The 20,677-nt window shown below is 40.5% G+C and overlaps 1 protein-coding gene across 6 annotated transcripts; it reads right to left on the reverse strand.

The window, feature by feature from the left end:
• Positions 1–354: 354 nt before the first annotated feature.
• TACC3 (transforming acidic coiled-coil containing protein 3) lies at positions 355–20,403 on the reverse strand. 6 transcript variants are annotated; one of them, XM_048941826.1, is made up of 16 exons: positions 20,173–20,403; positions 16,350–16,518; positions 16,061–16,203; positions 12,677–13,717; positions 11,300–11,396; positions 10,663–10,855; positions 9,417–9,463; positions 8,430–8,566; positions 8,228–8,339; positions 7,365–7,517; positions 4,523–4,599; positions 4,396–4,439; positions 3,265–3,425; positions 2,364–2,470; positions 2,070–2,190; positions 355–525 (listed from the first exon to the last, which is right to left on the reverse strand). In XM_048941826.1, exons 2-16 carry the CDS (start codon positions 16,515–16,517, stop codon positions 457–459), a joined length of 2,670 nt encoding a protein of 889 aa, XP_048797783.1. In that variant the 5' UTR covers position 16,518; positions 20,173–20,403; the 3' UTR covers positions 355–456. The 6 variants fall into 6 exon arrangements, with proteins under 6 accessions (XP_048797783.1, XP_048797782.1, XP_048797786.1 ...); XM_048941825.1 differs by having other exon boundaries at positions 12,677–13,720; XM_048941829.1 differs by lacking the exons at positions 16,061–16,203; positions 16,350–16,518; positions 20,173–20,403 and adding an exon at positions 15,576–15,673.
• Positions 20,404–20,677: the final 274 nt, after the last annotated feature.

Below are 20,677 nucleotides of genomic sequence, written 5' to 3' on the forward strand. Positions count from 1 at the left end.
TAGAATGAGGGAATTTAAGTCACAACTGACAGAACAGAATTCCTGCATAAACTTTCAGTTCTCTGTAGCATCTGCTAACAGGTCAAGTTCTGTTACAATCCTGTATCTTTGGGATGTTTTGACTGAAATTAGAACAAAGTGCAAGATACAGACACAGCCTTTGCTGACCTTTATCAGCAGAGCCTGGTCATAATACAGAAATGGTGTGCTCTAACTCAGAGAAGAGACAGGATATGATTAAAAATTTTTCTTTTGAGTGACAATGTCAAAATGCTACACAAGATATTGATACCAAAAGCAGCAAGTGAGCTTGTCAGTAAGTTGACATTTCCTGCAAGAGATAGACAAGAGGAGTGTAAATCAAGCATTTTATTTTTTTCTCCGCATAATTAAAATCATGAGTGAACACAGGACAGGAAATCACAGAAACTAGACATATTTACAGAGATAACTGAGCTATCCGTTTTTTCCCATCTTCAAAATCAAGTCATCACAGATCTTCGTTAGTTCATCATTTTCTTTTGTCTGTTAAAGACAGAAAAAGAAGAGTTGCAGGTACATGTAAGCTATTTTACAGGCAAGCAGTGATCTTTCCCAACAGAAAGTTCACTTACATGCTAGCAACCAATACAGGCATAACCTAAAGGAGAGTCTACTTTGTAAAAATTCTCAAGAAGTGAGCTAAATTCCTGTACTGTCTCTGCTTCTAGACTTCCTTAGAATAAGTTGTCTATAAAGATTATAGGTACATGAGATTTTTCAGACATTCCTTTTGTTAGGTATACTGATATTTGAGATGACAGCAACAATTTAGATTTCAATCCTCACAACACAGACATCTCTGTAGAATGTTCCCATTTATTTATTCCAGCAAATGAAAGCAAAATGCCTTTACAAAGCATTTTAAGACTTCATCTATGCTGTATGAAGACTGCAATCCAATACAAGGATTTAGGGCCAAACAATATTGAAAAGTCCAGACAATACAATATGAGAGAGTTTGTACTAGTACTAATGGCTTATAAATTAAATGCTTACAGATGTGCTAATTAGACAATTACTCAAGATCATTCACAGCTTCTGCTCTTGGAGACATCTAAGTTTTAGAACACCATCTCCATCAGTAGTTCAGATAATCATAGAATCACAGAATCACCCGGGTTGGAAGGGACCCCAAGGATCATGTAGTTCCAACCCCCCTGCCTAGCAGGGCCACCAAACATACACATTCAGATCAGGTTGCCCAGGACCCCGTCCAACCTGGCCTTAAACACGTCCAAGGACGGGGCATCCACAACCTCCCTGGGCAGCCCGTTCCAGGGCCTAACCACTCTCCTAGTAAAGAACTTCCCCCTAACATCCAACCTAAATCTTCCCTCCTTCAACTTAAAACCATTTCCCCTAGTCCTGCTGTCGTCAGCCCTTTTGAAGAGTTTACTCCCCTCCTGGGTGTAGGTTCCCTTCAGGTATTGATAGGCTGCAATGAGGTCACCCCGCAGCCTTCTCTTCTCCAGGCTGAACAAGCCCAACTCCCTCAGCCTGTCCTCATAGGGGAGGTGCTCCAGCCCCCTGATCATTTTAGTCGCCCTCCTCTGGACCCTTTCCAAAATCTCAGTGTCTTTCTTGTACTGAGGGCTCCACACCTGGACACAGTACTCCAGATGGGGCCTCACAAGAGCCGAGTAGAGAGGGACAATCACCTCCCTGTCCCTGCTGGCCACCCCTCTCCTGATGGAGCCCAGGATCCCATTTGCCTTTCGAGCTGCCAGAGCGCACTGCTGGCTCATATTCAGTCTCTCGTCCTCCTGATGCAGCGACCTAGACTAATCAATTCTGTGACTCATCTACAGGAATAAGCCTTTCTGTTCCAAAAAAAGATCTGTATATATAAGGAGAGTCTTGACATAATTGATTTCTGCCTTAAGCTTCAATGCTTATTTCCCAAAGCCTACCTAGAGAGCAGTCACCAAAACCAGCACACTTAGTGGGACTACTTCTAGTACTGGTACAAGATCTCCTGAGGTAGTCCAAGGCAATAGACTAAAGAGACTCACAGCACTTTGACAAACCTTTTGTTCAAGGCTCCTCTCTAGAGACTGGATTCTCATTTGTTCTTTGCGGAGACTGGCTTGTAGGGCTGCAATTTCTGATTTAGCTTTGTTTCGTACCTGGGCGATTTCCTCATTTGCTCTAGAATTAAAGAAATACAGGTGTTTACATTCCTTTCAGACAGCACAGCAGAACTGTTCATAGAATCTCACTAGTTTATTGTGCTTGAACATTAATAAAAAAATATTTTAAGCCATGATTTGGCATTAATGAGCCACATTTTGCAGCAATTAGCTTTTTGACATAGTACTTACTGATGCAGCTTTTCTTCAGCATGTGCCTTTAGTGCCTGGTATCTCTGCTCCTCTTTCTTAATTCTAGCCAGATATTCTTCAGCACATTTTTTCAAAGCCTCTTCATTCTGACCCAGAAACAAGTTTAGTTAGCTTTTATGTACTAGTAGGTGGAAAAGTCTGCCTCCATTTCACAAATCAGCTATTTAACTATACCAAAATAACAGCATTTGCTCAAAGTACAATTATCAAGTTCCATAAAAGCACAGAAACAAGTGCAAGTCTCCCTGCTAATTCCAGCTCTTGAACTTAGCAATTCACCGTCTCCAAGAGATGCTTTAGTTCTGTGATAAGGAAGTGGCTTCTGAATTCCAAATATAGCAATAGAAGGGATGCAAGATAAAGGAAGTGATGCATAGTTTTATGCTGAATAAGCTTATGCATTTCATACAAGGAACCATAGCTTGTGATCCTTGTTGCTCCATTATTCCAGTCCATGGATATGTCTACTAGTTCAGGCTAAACAATCCAGTAAAGTGTATGAGTTTGACTTATAGAAAGCCTTCTGCAGCATCTATTCAATGCTATCGATGGGAAAACAAGCTGCCATTACGCAACAAGTAGTTACACTGGATTTATTCTCCACGATTAACAGAAAAATGATATGCATACAAAAAGAAAAGGCTCATCTTGTTTGAAGAAATTTTGGCTTCTAACAGAACGATCATCATCATACTTTAAGCCAGCCACTAAATATAACAGATCATTTTTTAATCTTTAAAGCAGACAACTTGTTTTACTGGTAGCGCCACAGCTATTTAATTAATGGCTGCAGTAGAAATTAGTAATTTTCTTTCCACTTGCAGAAGATCATAAGGCTTATTTATCTTAAAAGAATATCATTTGCTCTACAGCATCTTACTTTGCGATAACCCTCCAGCACTTCTTTCTGTTTTTCAAAACGCTTGAAGAGTTCAGAGAAAGATGTCTCCATAGAGTTCAGATCTGAAATAACTTGCTGCTTTTCTTCTACCATCCTCTGTATTTCTTTCTTCGAAAGCTCCTTCTGTTTCTGAGAATCCTCTAAAGAAAGCAGAGGTAACAGGTTTAAAACAGTTACTAAATTAGTATAAAGCTAGTAGTACGGACATGACGCTCACACCTTCAACTTGTCCTTTTAGGCAAAGAGTTTCATAATGTAACCCCTCAAAAAAAAAAAAAGTTGTATCCTTGCTTTTAAGAAAATGATAATACTCTCTTAATTTGCTCCTTTACAACACTGAAAGTTGTGATCATAAATTGCTTAACCAAATACGGATTTTCCTCCAGCACAGTCCAAACCCTGTACATGAGCCCATCATAACAGGAGCCTCAAACCTCATGGTAGCAAAAAATCTAAAAGCATTTGTTTTCATTAAATATGCACAATAGCTGCAAGACCTGGAAAAGACTGAGATAACAAGCCTACTTGATATGGCAAACCCTTCTAAGACATGCTTTTGCTAGCACACCCAAACCATGTATTCTATAGGCTAACATAACCTAATATGCTAGTCATCTCATTAAAAAAAATTATGGACCAGATTTGGATAATTCAGCTTCCAGACAGAACAATGTACCTATACGTGTTCCATTTATTATCTTTTTAACTTTGAAACCACAAACTTGACTGAAGCAAAGGCCAGATCTGTCCAGCAAGAACTCCCACTGACAACCCATCACGCATTTAAGGTCAGATAACGAACCACCAACCAAGCTAAAGACAACTGGATCAGCCAGTTTTAATAAACTAGTAGTTCACAGTTCACTGGAGAGGCAGAAAAGGTCAGATATGCTCATGCCTGACTTGACAACATCAGCATTAGCTACCAAATAATATCAGTATATAGCAATGCCTGGATGATTACAGTTCTATGCATATAAGTACCTTGTTTGAAGCCTTACACTCACCCTGAAAGCACTTGAAAAGTTAATTACATCAGAAGTGAAAGAGCACTAACTTCAGGCTAAGCACAGGCCCCAAAACGTTTTAAAGTGTAGATACTGAACTTACCCATCATTTGGGTTATTGTACCTTCAAACTCTGCAACTACTTTTCTAAAAAAGAAAAAGAAAAAAAGTTAGACCATAAGGTAGAAAAAGCAGCTGGAATGAATAAGCAGGCTAAGTCAAATGCTCACCCCATTTCCTTGTATTCCACATGAAGCTTGTTGTACTTCTTTTTCCATTCAAGAGTCTCCAACTCTTTCTCTTGAACCTTTAAAGTGAAAAGTAATAAACATTTATTTCTTGAACAAGAAGTGATAGAAGGGTTGTTACTCAGTAGAGCCTAAAGTATAGCCTAGTTATACCTTTTTCTTTTTGCCTGAAGAAAGCTGCGGGGTGACCTCATTGCAGCCTTTCAGTACCTAAAGGGAGCCTACAAACAGGAGGGGTAAAGGGTAGATAACTGCAGGACAAGGGGAAACGGTTTGAAGTTGAGGAAGATTTAGGTTGGATGTCATGGGAAGTTCTTTACAGAGAGAGTGGTGAGGTGGTGGAACAGCTGCCTAGAGAGGTTGTGGATGCCCCGTCCCTGGAGGTTTTCCAGGCCAGATTGGATGGGGCCCTGGGCAGCCTGGTCTAGTATTAAATGGGGAGGTTGGTGGCCCTGCCTGTGGCAAGGGGTTGGAGATTCATGATCCTTGAGGTCCCTTCCAACCCTGGCCATTCTGTGATACCTAAATTTCCCACGTCAAATTCCAAGTTCCAACTAACAGATTCAAAATGAAATGTCTTATTACAAATGTGTCAAATACAGTGATGAAGTACCCAAAAGTAGATATCAAAATTCTTGTTTGCCACTCATTGTTATCAATCTCACAAAAGTCAAGATGAGAGTCAGCTCAGTTTATTTTACTTGGCTACTCTTACTCATGCTACATGAAGGTCACTGTTCCCTGGCAAGTAAGCAATAGCCTGCCTAGTAATATCTTCTCAAGTAACAAATATTCCCTTTTATCTACAAGGCAGATAGAATAAATCACAAACACAGGAAAAAAGCAAATACTGAAATGCAGCGTTGGTCAAAATCAACTTGATGTTTGGAATATATTCAATCCTCCCCTTAACACGTTCTCAAATTTAAGATAATTCAGTTAATCTTAAAAATAACCACACTTATTTCACATCAGATTGAATTAAAGCAGAGCTCACAATTTTGTGCAAACTCCAGCTTATTATTAATAACTGTGTTGATAGTGTGACATCACTCTTTCAGAAAAGCAGCATTTCCTAAAGTTCAGCCTGAAACTCCCTAGTACAGTTTGAGGCCATTCCCTCTGGTACTGTCACCAGCTACATGAGAGAAGAGGTTGATCCCCACCTCACTACAACCTCCCTTCATATAGTTACAGAGAGCAATAAGGTTTCCCCTGAGCCTCCTCTTCTCCAGACTAAACAATCCCAACTCCCTCAGCTGCTCTTTTGTGCTCCAGACCCCTCACAGTTTCATTGCCCGTCTCCAGACATGCTCCAGGGCCTCAATGTCTTCCTAGTAGTGAGGGTCCCAAAACTGAACACATTACTCAAGGTGTGGCCTCATCAGTGCCAGATAATTCTATCCATTCTGAAGTGCCACAACAGTTGGATTAACAGTCACACCTCTCTTGCTGCAACTAAGTTTACATGCTTAGAATAGTTTTGTCAAGTGAGAGATGAGACTACCAAGTTTAAAATACAAGCTTTACTCTCTGTTCTTATCTAAACTCTGTTTTAGATCTGATCCTTATCAGAGCCAGAAATTTACCAGTTTGTGTACTGCAGGTAACATGCTGGTTAAAGCATCCTCTTAAGTAAGAAACAGAAAGCAATTTAAAGTTACCCACAGAGAAGTTAGGTTTTTGTTATTTATTTTGCTTTGTTTACTCTAAAGGTAAAATTAAAACTGTAAAGCAGCAAAGGGCCACAGGTCATCATCATTACCATCATTAAGGGTATTTAGTGTTCTTAGTATGACTAGCTGCCACACTAAGTTGGCCAGGAATTCAGAACGCTGTTTTCCTAAGGTAATTTTGAAGTGATAACTAGCTTTAAGGAAATTTATGCTTAAGTATTGGTCTTACATTATTCATCAATTTAAGAGCAGGCTCAGGGGGATCTCACCAATATCCATAAATACGTGAAGGGAGGGCTCAAACAAGACAGAGGCAGGCTCTGGTCAGTGGTGCCCAGTGCCAAGACCAGGGACACTGGACACAAACCGGAGCACAGGAAGCACCTCCACACATCAGTGAGGACTTCTGTACCAGGTAAATGGCTGGGCAACCCATTCCAGTGCTGTGAAAAGCTATGAAGCGTCTCTTTGGAAACCTTCATAAGCCAATTGAATATATTCAAAGGCAACCTGCTCTATATGAGATTCTATTTCAGTAACGAAGTTGGACAACATGGCTTTCAGAGATCCTTGCCAACCCCAGCTATTCTGTGACTTTAAGTTAAAAATCCCACCTATTCCTCCCCTTCACCTTCTACTAATAACAGTGGAGAGTAAGTTAGATGTTTTCACTTATTAGCTGCACATATTGACATGCTTCCCCATTACACAAACAAAACCAACCAATCACCACAACCACTACACTGAATTACTATTAAAGATTTTTCTTGTTTTACAGAAATAATGGTAAGAAAATAAGCCCCTCCTTCCCACTGGCAAGAACAGATTTCTCCTAGGTAATTTAATAAGAAGCGTTTTGATAACAGAATGATTTGGGACTTAATATCAATTTGATAACGGGTGCTTTTTAATACTGACGAGCCCTAAAGCAGAACAGCATCGAAAATTAAATCTGCCACGTGTCCTTAGATGCTGGCTCTGAGGAGTTCTATACCTATTGCTAAGCATTAGCAAGCTTTTTTGGATGAGATGTTGATGTCAAGTATGATGGATAGAATTGCCAAGTGTAGAAATCTACAAAAGGTAATCTAAACTTTTGTAAACTTTTGGGATTTTTCAGGGCAACACAGGGTCAGGGGTCAGCTTACCTCTTTTTTAACTAGTTCAACCGCTGCATCCATATCTTTTTGACTGTATTTCAGCACATCTATAATAGCATCCACTGCAGTGTTTGTGGAAGCAGTAAAAGGGAGTGGAGAAACATCACGTGCCAGGGAGTCTGGAATTATGAGACCAGCGTCCTGTAAGGTGACAAAAATTGAGTTCTCAGTGATTCTAATTTTCATGCAGTCATTTGCTGCTTGTAGATTACTCAATACTAAATCCATACATTTTTATTAAGAATCCTTGTCCCAAAATACTTCTATAAACTTAGTTACCATAGCTTTCCTACCTTGCTGGTATTTTGTAGAACTACATAATAAAGGTGTAATTAAGTGCTATCCACCAGTTCTAACAACCAGAAACAGGACAGACAGCATGCTATTCCCCACGAGTAAACAGCCTTTCAGGATTAGAAACTGCACAGATCACTTCATATAAAGGGGTTTCATTGCTGTAACTTTTACACTGTATGGCATCAAATTTAATCAAAGAAGTGCTTTTCATCTCAGCAGTGCTATTAAAACAGAAGCTTGTCTTATTTTTGTGGCTTCAGCTGCATACAAAGGTTTGCTTGATTAAAGCATTCTTAAGAACAGCTCAAATTCTCCTAGACCATGTGCAATATTACCAGCTTCAAACAAAAAAAAAAATTATACAAGAATATTAAGTACATCAAAAGTTCAACCTTATATAGTGGGTTCCAACCTTTTTTAAGATGACAGTTTAAATAAGCATTAAGTACTCTGCAATCCTTAGAAGTTTTGCATAAGTCTTAACTCCATATTCTGGCTGATCCCTGCCCCAAATTATCAATGTGAAACTTCACATCAACTGCAGGCATCCTTACAGAAGTTGTAAATGTTCCTAGAAGATCTAGTCCTTTCGGTTTTTCCTCATTTTGAAGACTTGATGCAGGATTCTCAGTTTCTTCAAGCAGTTTGTTTAAATCAGAAGCAGGGCTAAAAATGAACAAACATACACAATTATATTCAAGCGCTGCCTTTCCTTGCAAAGCGATGCACTACAGGATAGATTAAATCAATACCTACCCACACTGAAGTGGAGCAGTCATGATATTCGTGTTTGCTTCAGTAGCACCAAAAATTGGTTGCTTTCTGGGACTGTCTCTCAACAGAGGATCAAACTTCAAATACAATGATTGCTTCCTCAAAGCAGACTCTTTGAACTGAGAAGAAAAGGCATAAAGTGGCAGATTTGCTGCTTTGTAGATAAGCCCCCAGCCACCCCCCCCCCCCGTCCCACCCTCCCCACACATAAATAGCCCTCCAGAGGGAGGGTGAGTCTATTCCTGTGTGGCCAGAGCATTGTTTGCTGGAGAAAAATACTTGAGCTTGTGGGCACTGAGTTCTTAAGTCCTTACGTAACATCAAGTGACCTCAGTCCTCTGTTCATAGATAAAACCAAAAGGACAAGTTTATATTAACTATTCAAAATTAACAGAAGATGCTAAAAGATAAAGGTGGCACTGTAAGCTGAACAAGCAGTCTCAGGACAAACACAGAAGTAAAAAACACTTTCAGCTCAGTGTATTCATTCTATATTCAAAGCCACACCAACTCTGGCTCAAAGCAGGGGAAAAACCACAGAGCTGAACTGATGGAAATATGACATGCCCAATTTAGAGACAGATTTCTTGAAAATGCCCATAAAACAGAGGAGCTTAAAACTTTTCAAAACAATGCTCTTTCATTCTCTTCTTGTTTTAGCAACCAGCAATGGGAATACCATCCATTTGACCTTTACCACTGTAAGAAAAAAAAAAAAAAAAAAAAAAGAAAAAAAAAAAGCACCTCTGCAAATAGGAAACACAGCACCTCCCATCCTTAGGCAAAATTACTTATAACCACATTTCCTCACCACCACTCCATGCCTTATAGACACATTCCTGTGAAATAGAACCTGTATTTCTGTGAACAAGTTCAAAGTCAAGCTACTTCATGAGAACATTTAAGGCCTGACAATTTCCTTCTTCCTCAGCCAGGGAGGTAAACAAAGCATTTCAATACCATACTTACAGATGAAGTTCCAAATTGCTCCAGATAGTCTATGCCCATCCCGAGAACTGGAAAATAAATTATATGACTGCATCTTCACTGTATTTCACAGAAACATCCACAGACTGAAGCAGGTATCTTATGCATACAGTAAATACAACTCCAGACTCACGAGGTGTTTTTATTTTAACGGATGGAAAACTAAATCAAACTGGAAAATAAAATATTTGACAGCTTTCTAAACTAAATTTATAGCCACTATTAGTCCCCAGATACCTGCAAGGACTTTTGCTGTTCCACAGTTGAAGCCTCGAGCATACTCAGACATTTTACTCTTTTATACAACGCCCCATAAAACAGTAGGGCTCTTAATCACATCATTAAAATTAGTAAAAAGGTTAAGCTGGACAATGAAGCTATTTCTCAAGGTACTGATCTCACTGAAGTATTACTATAAGTGTCAGACTGTACTTCAGTCATTTGCTCATCCTTCCACACAACAGTCCTACAAGGAATACTATTTCCAGATGTTTAACAGCTATATGGTAACCATTCAAGACACACATGTAAATTCAGGAAGACCATTCACACTGCAATTATTAATCAGTACTGCGAGCCCTTTGAATAACCTACACAACTCAGTGACAGGTAGTTGCATAGCTCTAGTGCTCTCAATCTGAAAAGCCCTTAATACCAGAAATACCACAATGTATTTTTAAGGACAGACAGTTGGTTTTTTGTTGTTTTGTTTTTAAGAAAGAAAGCTTTGTCCTTAAAAACAGAGAACTGCCACTGTAGCTCCAGAAGGTCGTTTCGATACCAGACAAAAACTCATTTTTGCTGACAGCTGACCACTACTAGCCATCTGAATTTAGCTTAATCCAGAGAAATTTATGAGTATACTTCAGTTTCCTATCCTGATAGTTGCTGCATTTACTCCTTCCAAAAGAGTAAAATGGAATACAATAAAAGCTAGAATCAATGTCAAAACCAAAAAGAAATACATACACAGAAGTTATCGTGACAATGGCCACTCAGAGCATAGTGATACACTGTAACACATTGCCCAGAAAGGTTTTGGATGCCCCATCCCTGGAGGCATTCGAGGCCAGGCTGGATGTGGCTCTGGGTAGCCTGGTCTGGTGGTTGGGGACCCTGCACATCACAGGGGGGTTGAAACTGTATGGTCATTATGGTTCGTTTCAACCCAGGCCATTTTATGATTCTACAAATGTTTTCCCAGTTTACACTGGAGGACTGCCCTTACCTTCTGATGATGGTCTGAAGAGCTCTTCAGGTTCAGCGCCAGCTGTCTGCTGGTCTGCTGTTATTTCATTTCTGTGAGAAGTAGGTTTAATTTCTTCTGCAGACATTGACTTTTTTCCAGTGTCAGCAGAAACTAAATTATCTTTAGAGGGGACAATTGTTGGAGACACTTTAGATGGGCTTATTTGTTTCTCCTGGAGAGAAAAGAACAATCCTCTTTACTGTTAAAATAATAATTTAAATGATTTAAATGCAACATGGAAATCACAATAATGATCAGATTGGTTTGCCACAAATTATCTCAGCAGCCAGCATAATAAGCCTCAGTAATTCACAGACAGAAAGTAAACAGTACCAACACTAAACTACAGGAATCACATTCTAAGAATCCACACCCTTGCATTTGTCCTTGTATGCAACTGCTGATGAAAAAAGATACCACATACCAAGGTACCAATTGTCTGTCTTCTGATGTTACCTTCAAAAGAGAAGCCTGCACAGTTTACATTCACTCAAGAACTGCGCAAAACTCATGGAAAAAAAATTCTAATAAAACACCAAATATGGGTTTGACAAGGTTAAGTGGCAAAGAACTTTGTTTCACGGACAGCTTGGAGAGAATCTTTTCTATGCCTTACCATGGATAGCTCTTTCGGAAGATCAGCCTGTCCTTGAACTTCTGGCTTGTCTTCTTGCTTTCGTGGCTCATCTTCTACATTTTGTTTGTGGATTTCTCTTGAAAGGTGAAGAGAAAAAAAAAATTAAAAAATAAAAATCAAAGTCCCAGTCACAGATTGGTTTGAATTTTTACTTATTTTTAAATCAGATGTTGAACAAAATAAGCTTATTTGAGAGTTTCTATTGCCAGGTACAGGAAGCATCCAGAAAGGTAAAGATGTAAGTTCTGTCTTGCCTGGTGACAACTCAAATGACAGGAAGCTCTCCTTCCATAAGTAGCAGCCTTACATGGGAAGCAGGAAAATCACAGCAGTATCACTTCTTCCTATTCACTTAACATTCTTCTCATTTCCATTTGAGAAGCCTGAAATTTGCTGTTGTTTTTTGTTGTCTCTTTTTTTTTTTTTTGAAGTTAAGCTTTTGTTTAATTAAGAATAGAATTGCGAGCATCCCGCTACTCTTCCCACTAAAATAATGCTATGATTACTGATTTAAGCCACCTAACTTCACTAGAGAGGTCCAATACTTCAGTTACTGATAATAGCATAACCATAACTTTTCACTTGGCAAACAGTAGCTGATCATGGTACACTGGAAGCAAAATGGCTGGACTGGATGATCTTTTAGGTCTTTTCCAACCTTGGTGATTCTATGATTCTATGAAAAGAGCAAACACTTCTGTCAAGTTAGCATCTCTTGTCAGTCCACTTCAGGTAAGCAACTGGTTTATGTAATGCTGCCATTGTAGTAATTAAGCTTCCTAGGAAAGGCAGTACAACATCTCCCATTCTCAAGTATAAAAACTTGTTTCATCTGCTGCCAAAGTGTAACTTTTGTGACAAGCACTTTTTTTGCAAATAGAATTCTGCTGCAAAGAAACAGCATCTCAGAGCTCAGCCAGGACACAAAGCACAGAACAAAACTGCCCGCTTCCTTCACAAGCTGCATGATATGCAATACTGCCTACTGAGTTTTTTGAGGTAACAGTAGTTAACCAACACTACTGTCAGTAGTTAACCACTACTACTTTCATTTTACTCCAGTCCCGGATTATGGATAGAGCCACTTATGGAGAGACCAAGTTGTTTAGTCTTCCCATGTAAGCTTGACCCCCTCACCCCTCCAGATTAAGAATACATTTTGCCGACAGCTAGCCACCTAGAGATGGTTTCTCCAGTAAGGCCTTTGCTGCAACACACTGTATTAAAGATTACAGTGTGCAATACAAGCCAGCCATCCTTCGAGGGAGGAAGTCAAGTCCAATTGTTGTAAGACAGATATAGTCTATCTTCCTTTGCACAAGGTACCTTTACATTCGGTTACGCAGAATTACTTACGGACTTCTTGGTTCTTTTTTCTCAAGACTTTCACAGCTAGTTGGTCTGTTATCCTGCTCCACTGGAAGATGCTCCCTTGTTGGTGATGCACTATCCTGCTCTTCTTGCTGGGGAACTTTCTGAGAGCTGGGCTCAGAACACTTGGGTGAGGTGGAAACTTTAGAACCTCCTCCAAAAGGATTAAAGTTTGGATCATCAAGTTTGTCCCAGTCAAACTTATAGGATGCCCTGGGAACAGGAGCTTCGTCTTCCACATTACTTTTATTTTCCACTTCAGTATTCTCTGTTTTCAGTTTGGTACTAAAAGTTTTTTTGGAAGGTGGTTTAATTCCAAGTCTTTTACCTAGTTTCTTAGGAGGTGGTTTTTTAACACTGGTGTTATCAAAGTCAAATTCCAGTTTTACTGGTCCAGCCTTGGTGACACCAGGCTTTTCTGCAGGTTCCCCTTTGGAAACGGTAGGCTCTTCTAAAGGCTTCAACTCTTCTGTTGAAGCTTTTTCTGGTACTGGAACAGTTTGGGGTTTCAGTTCCCCAGTTTTGGAGGAACAAGTCACATCAGAATTAATAAGATCCAAATTGCCAGACTTACTGATTTGGCTTACTTCTGTGGAAGGGGAATCCTGCAGAGAGCCACTGATAGCATGCTTTGGGAACAGATCGGGTTTATTGGACTTTAACTGAACAGATTTTTTTCCAGAGGAAGTAGTATTATCCTGTTTACTGGGATACTCCGTACTTGTAGTTGTTGAAGGAGAAGCTGTATGATCCAGTGGAAGAGAACTGCTACTTTTCTCAGAAGTTTTCTCAGGGCTGCTAGATACCCTTACAGGAGACTTTTGCAGGTTTCCAGGAGAGTTCTGCAGCTGCACTGAACTCTGAAAGGGATTGATGTCATCTAAGTTATCAAAATCAAGACTGTAGGAACCTCGGCTCTTCACTGGCATCTCATCATCTGGGTAAGGAGCAGCACTGACTTTCTCTGGCATTTGTTTATTTATCTCCGTATCACTCGCTTCAGCTTCAGCCTTCTGTTGACTTACGCTGCTTTAAAAAAAAAAAAAAGTCAAATCACATTATATCATTTTTGTTTTTTGTTTTTTAAGATAGCATTCATATCATATTCAAGCAGCTTTTTTAAGATTTTCTTTTTTAATATAATAAGAGAGCTGACAACAAAAGAATACCCTAACAACAAAAAAATCAGTTATTACATAATAGTCTGAAATCATGAACCAGCACAGACTGAACTACAGGAAGATCAATCCTTGAAGGCATTCAATATTCTTAAGCTATCATTTCTGCACACAGCTATGTTACCTTGTGCCAGTCCTCACAACAACATACAGATATTTCCATTTCACTAAGCAGTGTGAAATATACACTGCTTATGAGTTATTAGCAACAAGCAGTTTAAATACCAGCACAACAAGTAGTACATTTTTCAGTAAATTCATCCATGAGTCATGACCGACTCACAAGACTAGGACCAAACAGAATCATGACTCAAATTCTCCCATTCTAGTCATTATTTTGTTTGGTCATTCTAGAAGATGTTTTTCCCCACTTAAAGCATACACCATCATATCAGCCATGTATACACCCAAACAGATTCCAGACTTCGGAACTCTAAACTGCATGCAACAGCAAAAGCTGAAGAGACACATACAAGAGATCACTACAGTAAGGAGAAGAAAAAAGGAAGTGTAAGATTCACCAGCAGATTCAACAGGTTAAAGAACAAGTTTGAGTATTCACTACTACCGGGTATTTTACAAGTTATTGCTGCCCGTGTTATTTCCCCAAACTCAACTTCTGAGGCTATGCCTCAGACCACAGAGAGTTAAGCCATTACTTCCTGAAACAGGATTTCCTCCCATTGTTTTGTCCCTGGACAAAATAGATATTTCTATGTGCCATTCATATCTCCTGTAGAGCAAAACACGATTAAGAGCCACTCAGTAAAAACAGTACTTCGATAAACCCGAAAGCAAAAGCAGGAGACAGAGTTCACAAAGCTCTTCTCACCCGGTTTGAGAGCCTCTTCCCTGCAATAGCTCAGCCCCAGACTTGTTCAACTACTAAAGGCCCCTCCCATTCTCCCTCAGTGCTTAACCTAATAAATGCCAGTCAAGAGCGAGACATCAGCTAAAAGCTTTAATTACTTGGTTAGTTAGAAGTGCCATCCTTCAGCAATGCTAAGTCCTTCAGTTTACTTGTTACAAGCAAATCCATATAGTTTACAAGTAGAAACGATATGCAGTAAATGCAATATCTTGACACACATTTATGCACCTAAAGCCAATTAGATGCCTTTTTAACATGCTTGAGCCATGTGTACTTGATTTTCATTAATTAAATACTATTAAATACTATGTCTGAAACGAACACAATATTACTTAAAAATTATGGTGGCTGGCTTAGAGATACTTTTCTGAACTACAGTATACATACAAATTAATAGCTGAAGCAAATGTAAACATTTAAAGGCACACGTAAGTGCTCCAATATTTTTCTCTTCTTCCTGCCCCAAATGCAAGACACTGGGAAAGAGTACAGGGTAGTTGAAAGAACCGGATATACTTCCTTGGAGGCAACAAAACTAAGGTCAAAGCCTTCTTGCCACTGGGCGCTACAGATGCCAGATGTTCGCATAAGTTTAAGGAAGGGTGGGAAAAAAAAATCATAAGTAAAACATTCATTGAGGCCCACCTATTTAAACAGCAATCATACTACAGGATCATTATGCCATCACAGCAATATTTTTGTAAAGGAGTAATACTGCAGAACTCGTGCTCTTCTCCAGACAGATTCCAGGAGCTTCCTTGAGATCCAGGCTAATAGATTATCCTTGGGATTGATGTTATATTCACTGTACTATCACATCAATTTTAGCACTTACTGACTCAAGGTGTCAATTCCAGCAAACCATTCAAATGACACTTCTGAGAAGAAAGTCTGAAGAGATAAAATAGTACTTAACATACAAGCCTTAACATCTCATCTCTTGTTCGATTAACTCTAGATTCTGTTAATCCATGAAAACCTCACTGAATGAAGCAGTTCTGTATTCCATGCCTAGCATGGCTCTTTTCTACAAAATTATTTATCCATAACATAACACACTTCCAGGAAATCAGTTAATAAATCACTTAGAAACACAGTTCAGTATTCAATATTACAACCAAGACAATGCTTTCTTAAAAGTAATTAATTAGCTGTGAAAGAAATTTGCTTATCAAAGTCAACACTGACTTAGGTTCCTTCATGTAGCTTTCATCTTGTTATACAACCTTAGAATGTAAATACACACGTTTATAATGGGGGAAAATTAACTTGATTATGTCCCACATTGCTAATGCTACAAGCAGTGAATACATTACTTACACAGCGCTGATGGGCACAGAGAGATCATCCTGCAAGGCTTCACTGCAATCATCAAGCGTGAAAGTAGACTCAAGTTTGTCTGTCATAGTGGGACTTAATATTTTTCGAGACTGAGGATCTCTTAGAGGAGTTTGAAAGGTTACCTTTAAGAAAGGGACAAGAGGGCAAGGGAAGGAAAAAAGAAGGACATGAATACCAGAATATTGTCAAGCTCCGAATACCAGTACTGTATATACTGAGTACTGCAGCTCATAGAAGAATATACTTAAATATGAAAGCAGAATTTTACCTTCATAGCTCTTGCCACACTTTTTGGTGGCAAGTTTTCTTTCTGGGACAGGCGCAGAATAGGTCTCCCTGTAGGTTCCGGCAGTGCAAAGTAAAAGCCACAGTCTTCCGCTGTTAGATCATCACTGACGTTTTCTCCATTTTCTGCATTTAAGATCTGCAGACTCATTCTACAATATCAGCACACAACATCAGGGCAAGAATGAGAGGGTGTGGTCAGCCAGATGTACTTTCAGATAGCTGAAGAAGTCGGAAGCCTGGCACTGGATGGCAAAAAAAAAAAAAAACAACCCACCACCCACCAAACACAAACAACACCACTTCAAAGCAATCTTACAAGTATTCAAGATCCTCCCATGAAAAGGTGTATCTCAAGACTCTTCAAGCACCCAAACACAGCACCTGACCGGCCCCTCTGCTTTTGCTAGAGGTCTAGCAAGTTAATTGCTGATATTATGCTCTCTACTTAACATACAACCCTACTAATTAAGTCCATCCCTTAAAGGGAGCTCTATTTTCTTCATTCCAAACCCCTTAAAATCAGTAGAGGCAGTCACATCTCATGTAATAGGATGAGATCACATGAATCAGAGAAATGACTGTCATTTCTGCATTGTTGATCAGCGAAAAGCAAAACAAATGCGTTTAGTTAGGATGTGTTTAGGATCAGGGTTCAGAATTAAGATTAATTCAGCTTTTTCTTGCACTGTCTGAACATATGCTGCTTTTTTGAAGCACTTGGCACTTAAGAATCCTTTGTTGTACACACATTACTAGTATGCAAACCTGGTGGGGAAAAAATAACAATATAAGTAGGTAATTCTTAAATTCTGCTCTTACATTAGACATGCACAGAAGCTTTACTAGACTGCAAAGTACTATAAAATTAGATAAGTCTAAACATGAAGGACTTGAAACTAAAGCTTACAAAATAAGTTAGAAATAGACAAGTGGCCCAGGCAAGCTAATAAATTTTACATACATGAACTCTGTCTACTTTTTATTCCCATCAGGATCACATTTCTTTTAAAGCATCAAAGAAACAATAGTCCATGACGCTACTGCTATAAACAAACTAAAAGCAAAAAAGGACCAGAACATAGAAGGCATCTTAAGCAAGATCTGGGCATAACCAATGCCCACCAAGGTCAACTCCTGAGAAGCACTTATCTGACAAGCCACCAGCAAATCAATTTCTTTCAGGAGAATGGAGGTGTTAAATGATACATACAGGACCTAGGCAAGGGAATCAGGATCCTCAGATAAGAAAGTTGGCTTTCTGCAATGGGAACAACCATTCCAAATGATCTCAAATGGTTGATGTGAACAAGCAACTGATTATTAGCTGTCATGTAGTCAATAAAATTAGACTCTGAATGATTGTTTTCATTATCATAAAGAGTTAAGAAGCATCTCCCACTGAAAACCTTGTCATGTTTTCAATCCGTGTCCTCGTTTATTCAAATTTTAAAGTCTCTGCATTCTTTCCTACTCTTACATTAATCCTTATGAGAAAGTCTGCTTCCTACTTTCCACTGAACTCTACTGCTTTGACTGCAACACTGACAATTTTAATCAGCAATTGAATGCAAACAATACAGTAGCAATGGCAAGCAAAGTACACCTCCATTTGTTGTCTCTTCGTTTCTTTAGCTTTCACCACAAATGATTTTACAAGTAATTTTACAAAAATAAATGTACATTACATCATAGAACTCAATGTAAAGAACTTCCTTGCATCCCTTCATTAGGAACGATAATTAAGATAACAGATCAACTGAATTGTTGAAGATTGTAATTGTTCAGTTTAAACAATTTGTTTAAAAACAAAGCCATCATCTAAGACAAGCTTTATAAGCAGGGAACATTCATTCAGAGACAGCAGTTTTGTCAATGCACTCAAGCCAACACATACAAGTTTTAGTTTTGTTTTTAAAAGGCACTGAGTTCCCCCTCAGCCACTCAAAGATCGCAGAATCATAGAACTGTTTGAGTTGAAAGGGACCCTTAGAGGCCATCTAGCCCAACTCCCCTGCAATGACCAGAGACATACACAACACAATCAGGTGCTCAGAGTCCCATCCAGCCTGACCTTGAATGTCTCCAGAGATGAGGATTCCACCACATCTCTGAGCAATCTGTTCCAGTGCTTCACTACCCTTATCATAAGAAATAATAAATTCTTGCATGCAATCTAAACCTCCCCTCTTTCAGTTTGAAACCATTTCCCCTCATCCTATCACAGCAGATCCTACTATACAGTCTGTCCCCTTCTTTTTTATAGGCCCCCTTCAGATACTGAAGGGTAACCATCAGATCTCCCCAGAACCCAGCTCTCCCAAGGAAATTGTACCATCCCTTGCATTATTTTTGTGGCCCTCTTCCAACAGGTCTCTGTCTCTCCTGCACTGAGGAAAACTGGACCCAATACTCCAGGTGAGGTCTCACCAGCACAGAGTAAAGGAGCCGAATCACCTCCCTCACCCTGCTCACCATGCTTCTTTTGTTGTAGTCCAGATACAGTTGACTTTCTGAGATGCAAGAGAACATTGCTGTCTCATGTCCAGCTTGCCATCCACAGAATGAAACTGCTTAATGTCTCTGAAGACTATTTAAATAGGTACAAGTGGCAGTCTTCCGTTCTGGACTTGTGAATGAACGTTAGCTCAGAGACATCAAGTAAACCACAGGTAAACATCACTGACAAATTGAGGACTTCCTGGCAGCTACTGTTGTCTATTGGTCAGTGGAGCACAACAGCCAAAACACCAACATGATCTCAGACACTTCAGAAAGCCACCAAATTCGTAGGACAAAAACAGACATTCCTCTCTATTGAATTGTCCTTTTTAAGTTCTCCAGCATCTGAGACAGAGCACCAGTTCCACACAGAGCAACTTAGTATGAACAAAAGCATGCTCTGTGTGTCAAGCTAGATACCATGTGTTAATTGCAACTTGGAAGTCAGTAACTCTAGAGAACAACTTGCTTTCAAATCATTTCAGGAAGGAAAAGTTGCAGCACCTGTAGCCAAAAACAGGCCAGGATGGAAGCAGAAACAGAGCTGCAGCCCTGGGGGCTCTGCTGTCCCCCGTCTGCAGTTTGGGGTAGGGAACAAAAGATGGCTTTGAACTGGAGGCAGCAGTCCTTGATAAGGCTTTAAGGAGGGAGGATAGGCAAAAAGGGACTCCTCTATCCCCACAGTTCTCCAAGGTGCCCCACAATGCTCTTGATCCATCCTAGACCATGAGGAACCCTTCAACCTCACATCACCCACCATGAAACTCACTGGGGTTTCCTCTGCTGCCCCTCATCATCTCAAATAACGGAGATGCCCACCAGGCCCCATCCCTGGAGGTGTACAAGGCCGGGTTGGATGGGGCCCTGAGCAGCCCAGTGGTGGGAGGGGGAGGTGTTGGAGATTAATGATCCTTGAAGTTCCTTTCAACCCGAGTCATTCTGTGATTCCAATTCTGTGATCCTACACGGACACAGTGCCACACCTCCTGCACCCCGTTCTTACCCCGGTTCAGCCCTACAAAACCCTCATACAGAGGCAACCCCCCAGAGCCCGACACTGCCCTCAAAACACGGACACGTCCTTAGGGCTCTCCTGAGTCCCACATCACCCCTCCAGCTTTGTCCTGTAGCCCCAAGCCGGCTCACAATGCCCTTCAGCATGAACACCCCCCAGCTCCAAGCCCACAGCGCTCCCCGAGCACCCACCTCAGCCTACCCTTCTCCCAGACCACGAAACCCCTCCCCAACAACTCTCCGTACACCCAAATCAAGCAGGATGATCACTAGAGCGGCTCCCTTCCTACCTGCCGGCAAGCACCAAACCCGCAGAGCAACGCGCTCCGCCACAACCGCCTCAGGATTTCAAACTTCAACGGCACCTTCAGCCGACCAATGAAAAAGCGGCATTCGGAAGGCGGTCTCCAATCCGGAAAGCGTCCTGCGGAAGGGCGGGGATTTTCGAGGCCTTCCGCCAGTAGGATCTCACGGAGCGGAGCGGCCTCGGGAGGCGCGCTGGGAAGCGCTGGCTGCGGAGCTGTGCAGTGGTGGCGGGCTGAGGGGGAGGGGGGAGCGGGTTGGCGGCCAAGTGGTTCCGCCTTTAGACCCGCCCTAGGGGAAGCACCGAATGGTTCTGAGGAAAAAAGAAAAAGAAAAGAAAAAAAAAAAAACAGCAACAAAGGCTCCATGTTGGATGTTTTTTAGAAGTGCTACCCCGCTTTCCACGCAGAGCAGAACTGAGTGAGAAAGTGAGGCACAGCCCAGCGTTCTCCTTGTGGGTGCCTGCAGTGGGGCTGGCTTTGTGAGATGTCG

This window comes from Lagopus muta, chromosome 4, assembly GCF_023343835.1.
Source record: "Lagopus muta isolate bLagMut1 chromosome 4, bLagMut1 primary, whole genome shotgun sequence".
NCBI classification, from domain to species: domain Eukaryota; kingdom Metazoa; phylum Chordata; class Aves; order Galliformes; family Phasianidae; genus Lagopus; species Lagopus muta.

Excerpts from the sequence above, each read along its gene's own strand:
- TACC3 (XM_048941825.1), bottom strand. The coding sequence starts at position 16,517 with ATGAGTCTGCAGATCTTAAATGCAGAAAATGGAGAAAACGTCAGTGAT. Across the intron at positions 13,721-16,060 it reads TCTGTGCCCATCAGCGCTGT|CAGCGTAAGTCAACAGAAGG; the intron begins GTAAGTAATGTA and ends TTTTTTTTAAAG. Across the intron at positions 8,340-8,429 it reads ACTGCTCCACTTCAGTGTGG|CCCTGCTTCTGATTTAAACA; the intron begins GTAGGTATTGAT and ends GTTCATTTTTAG.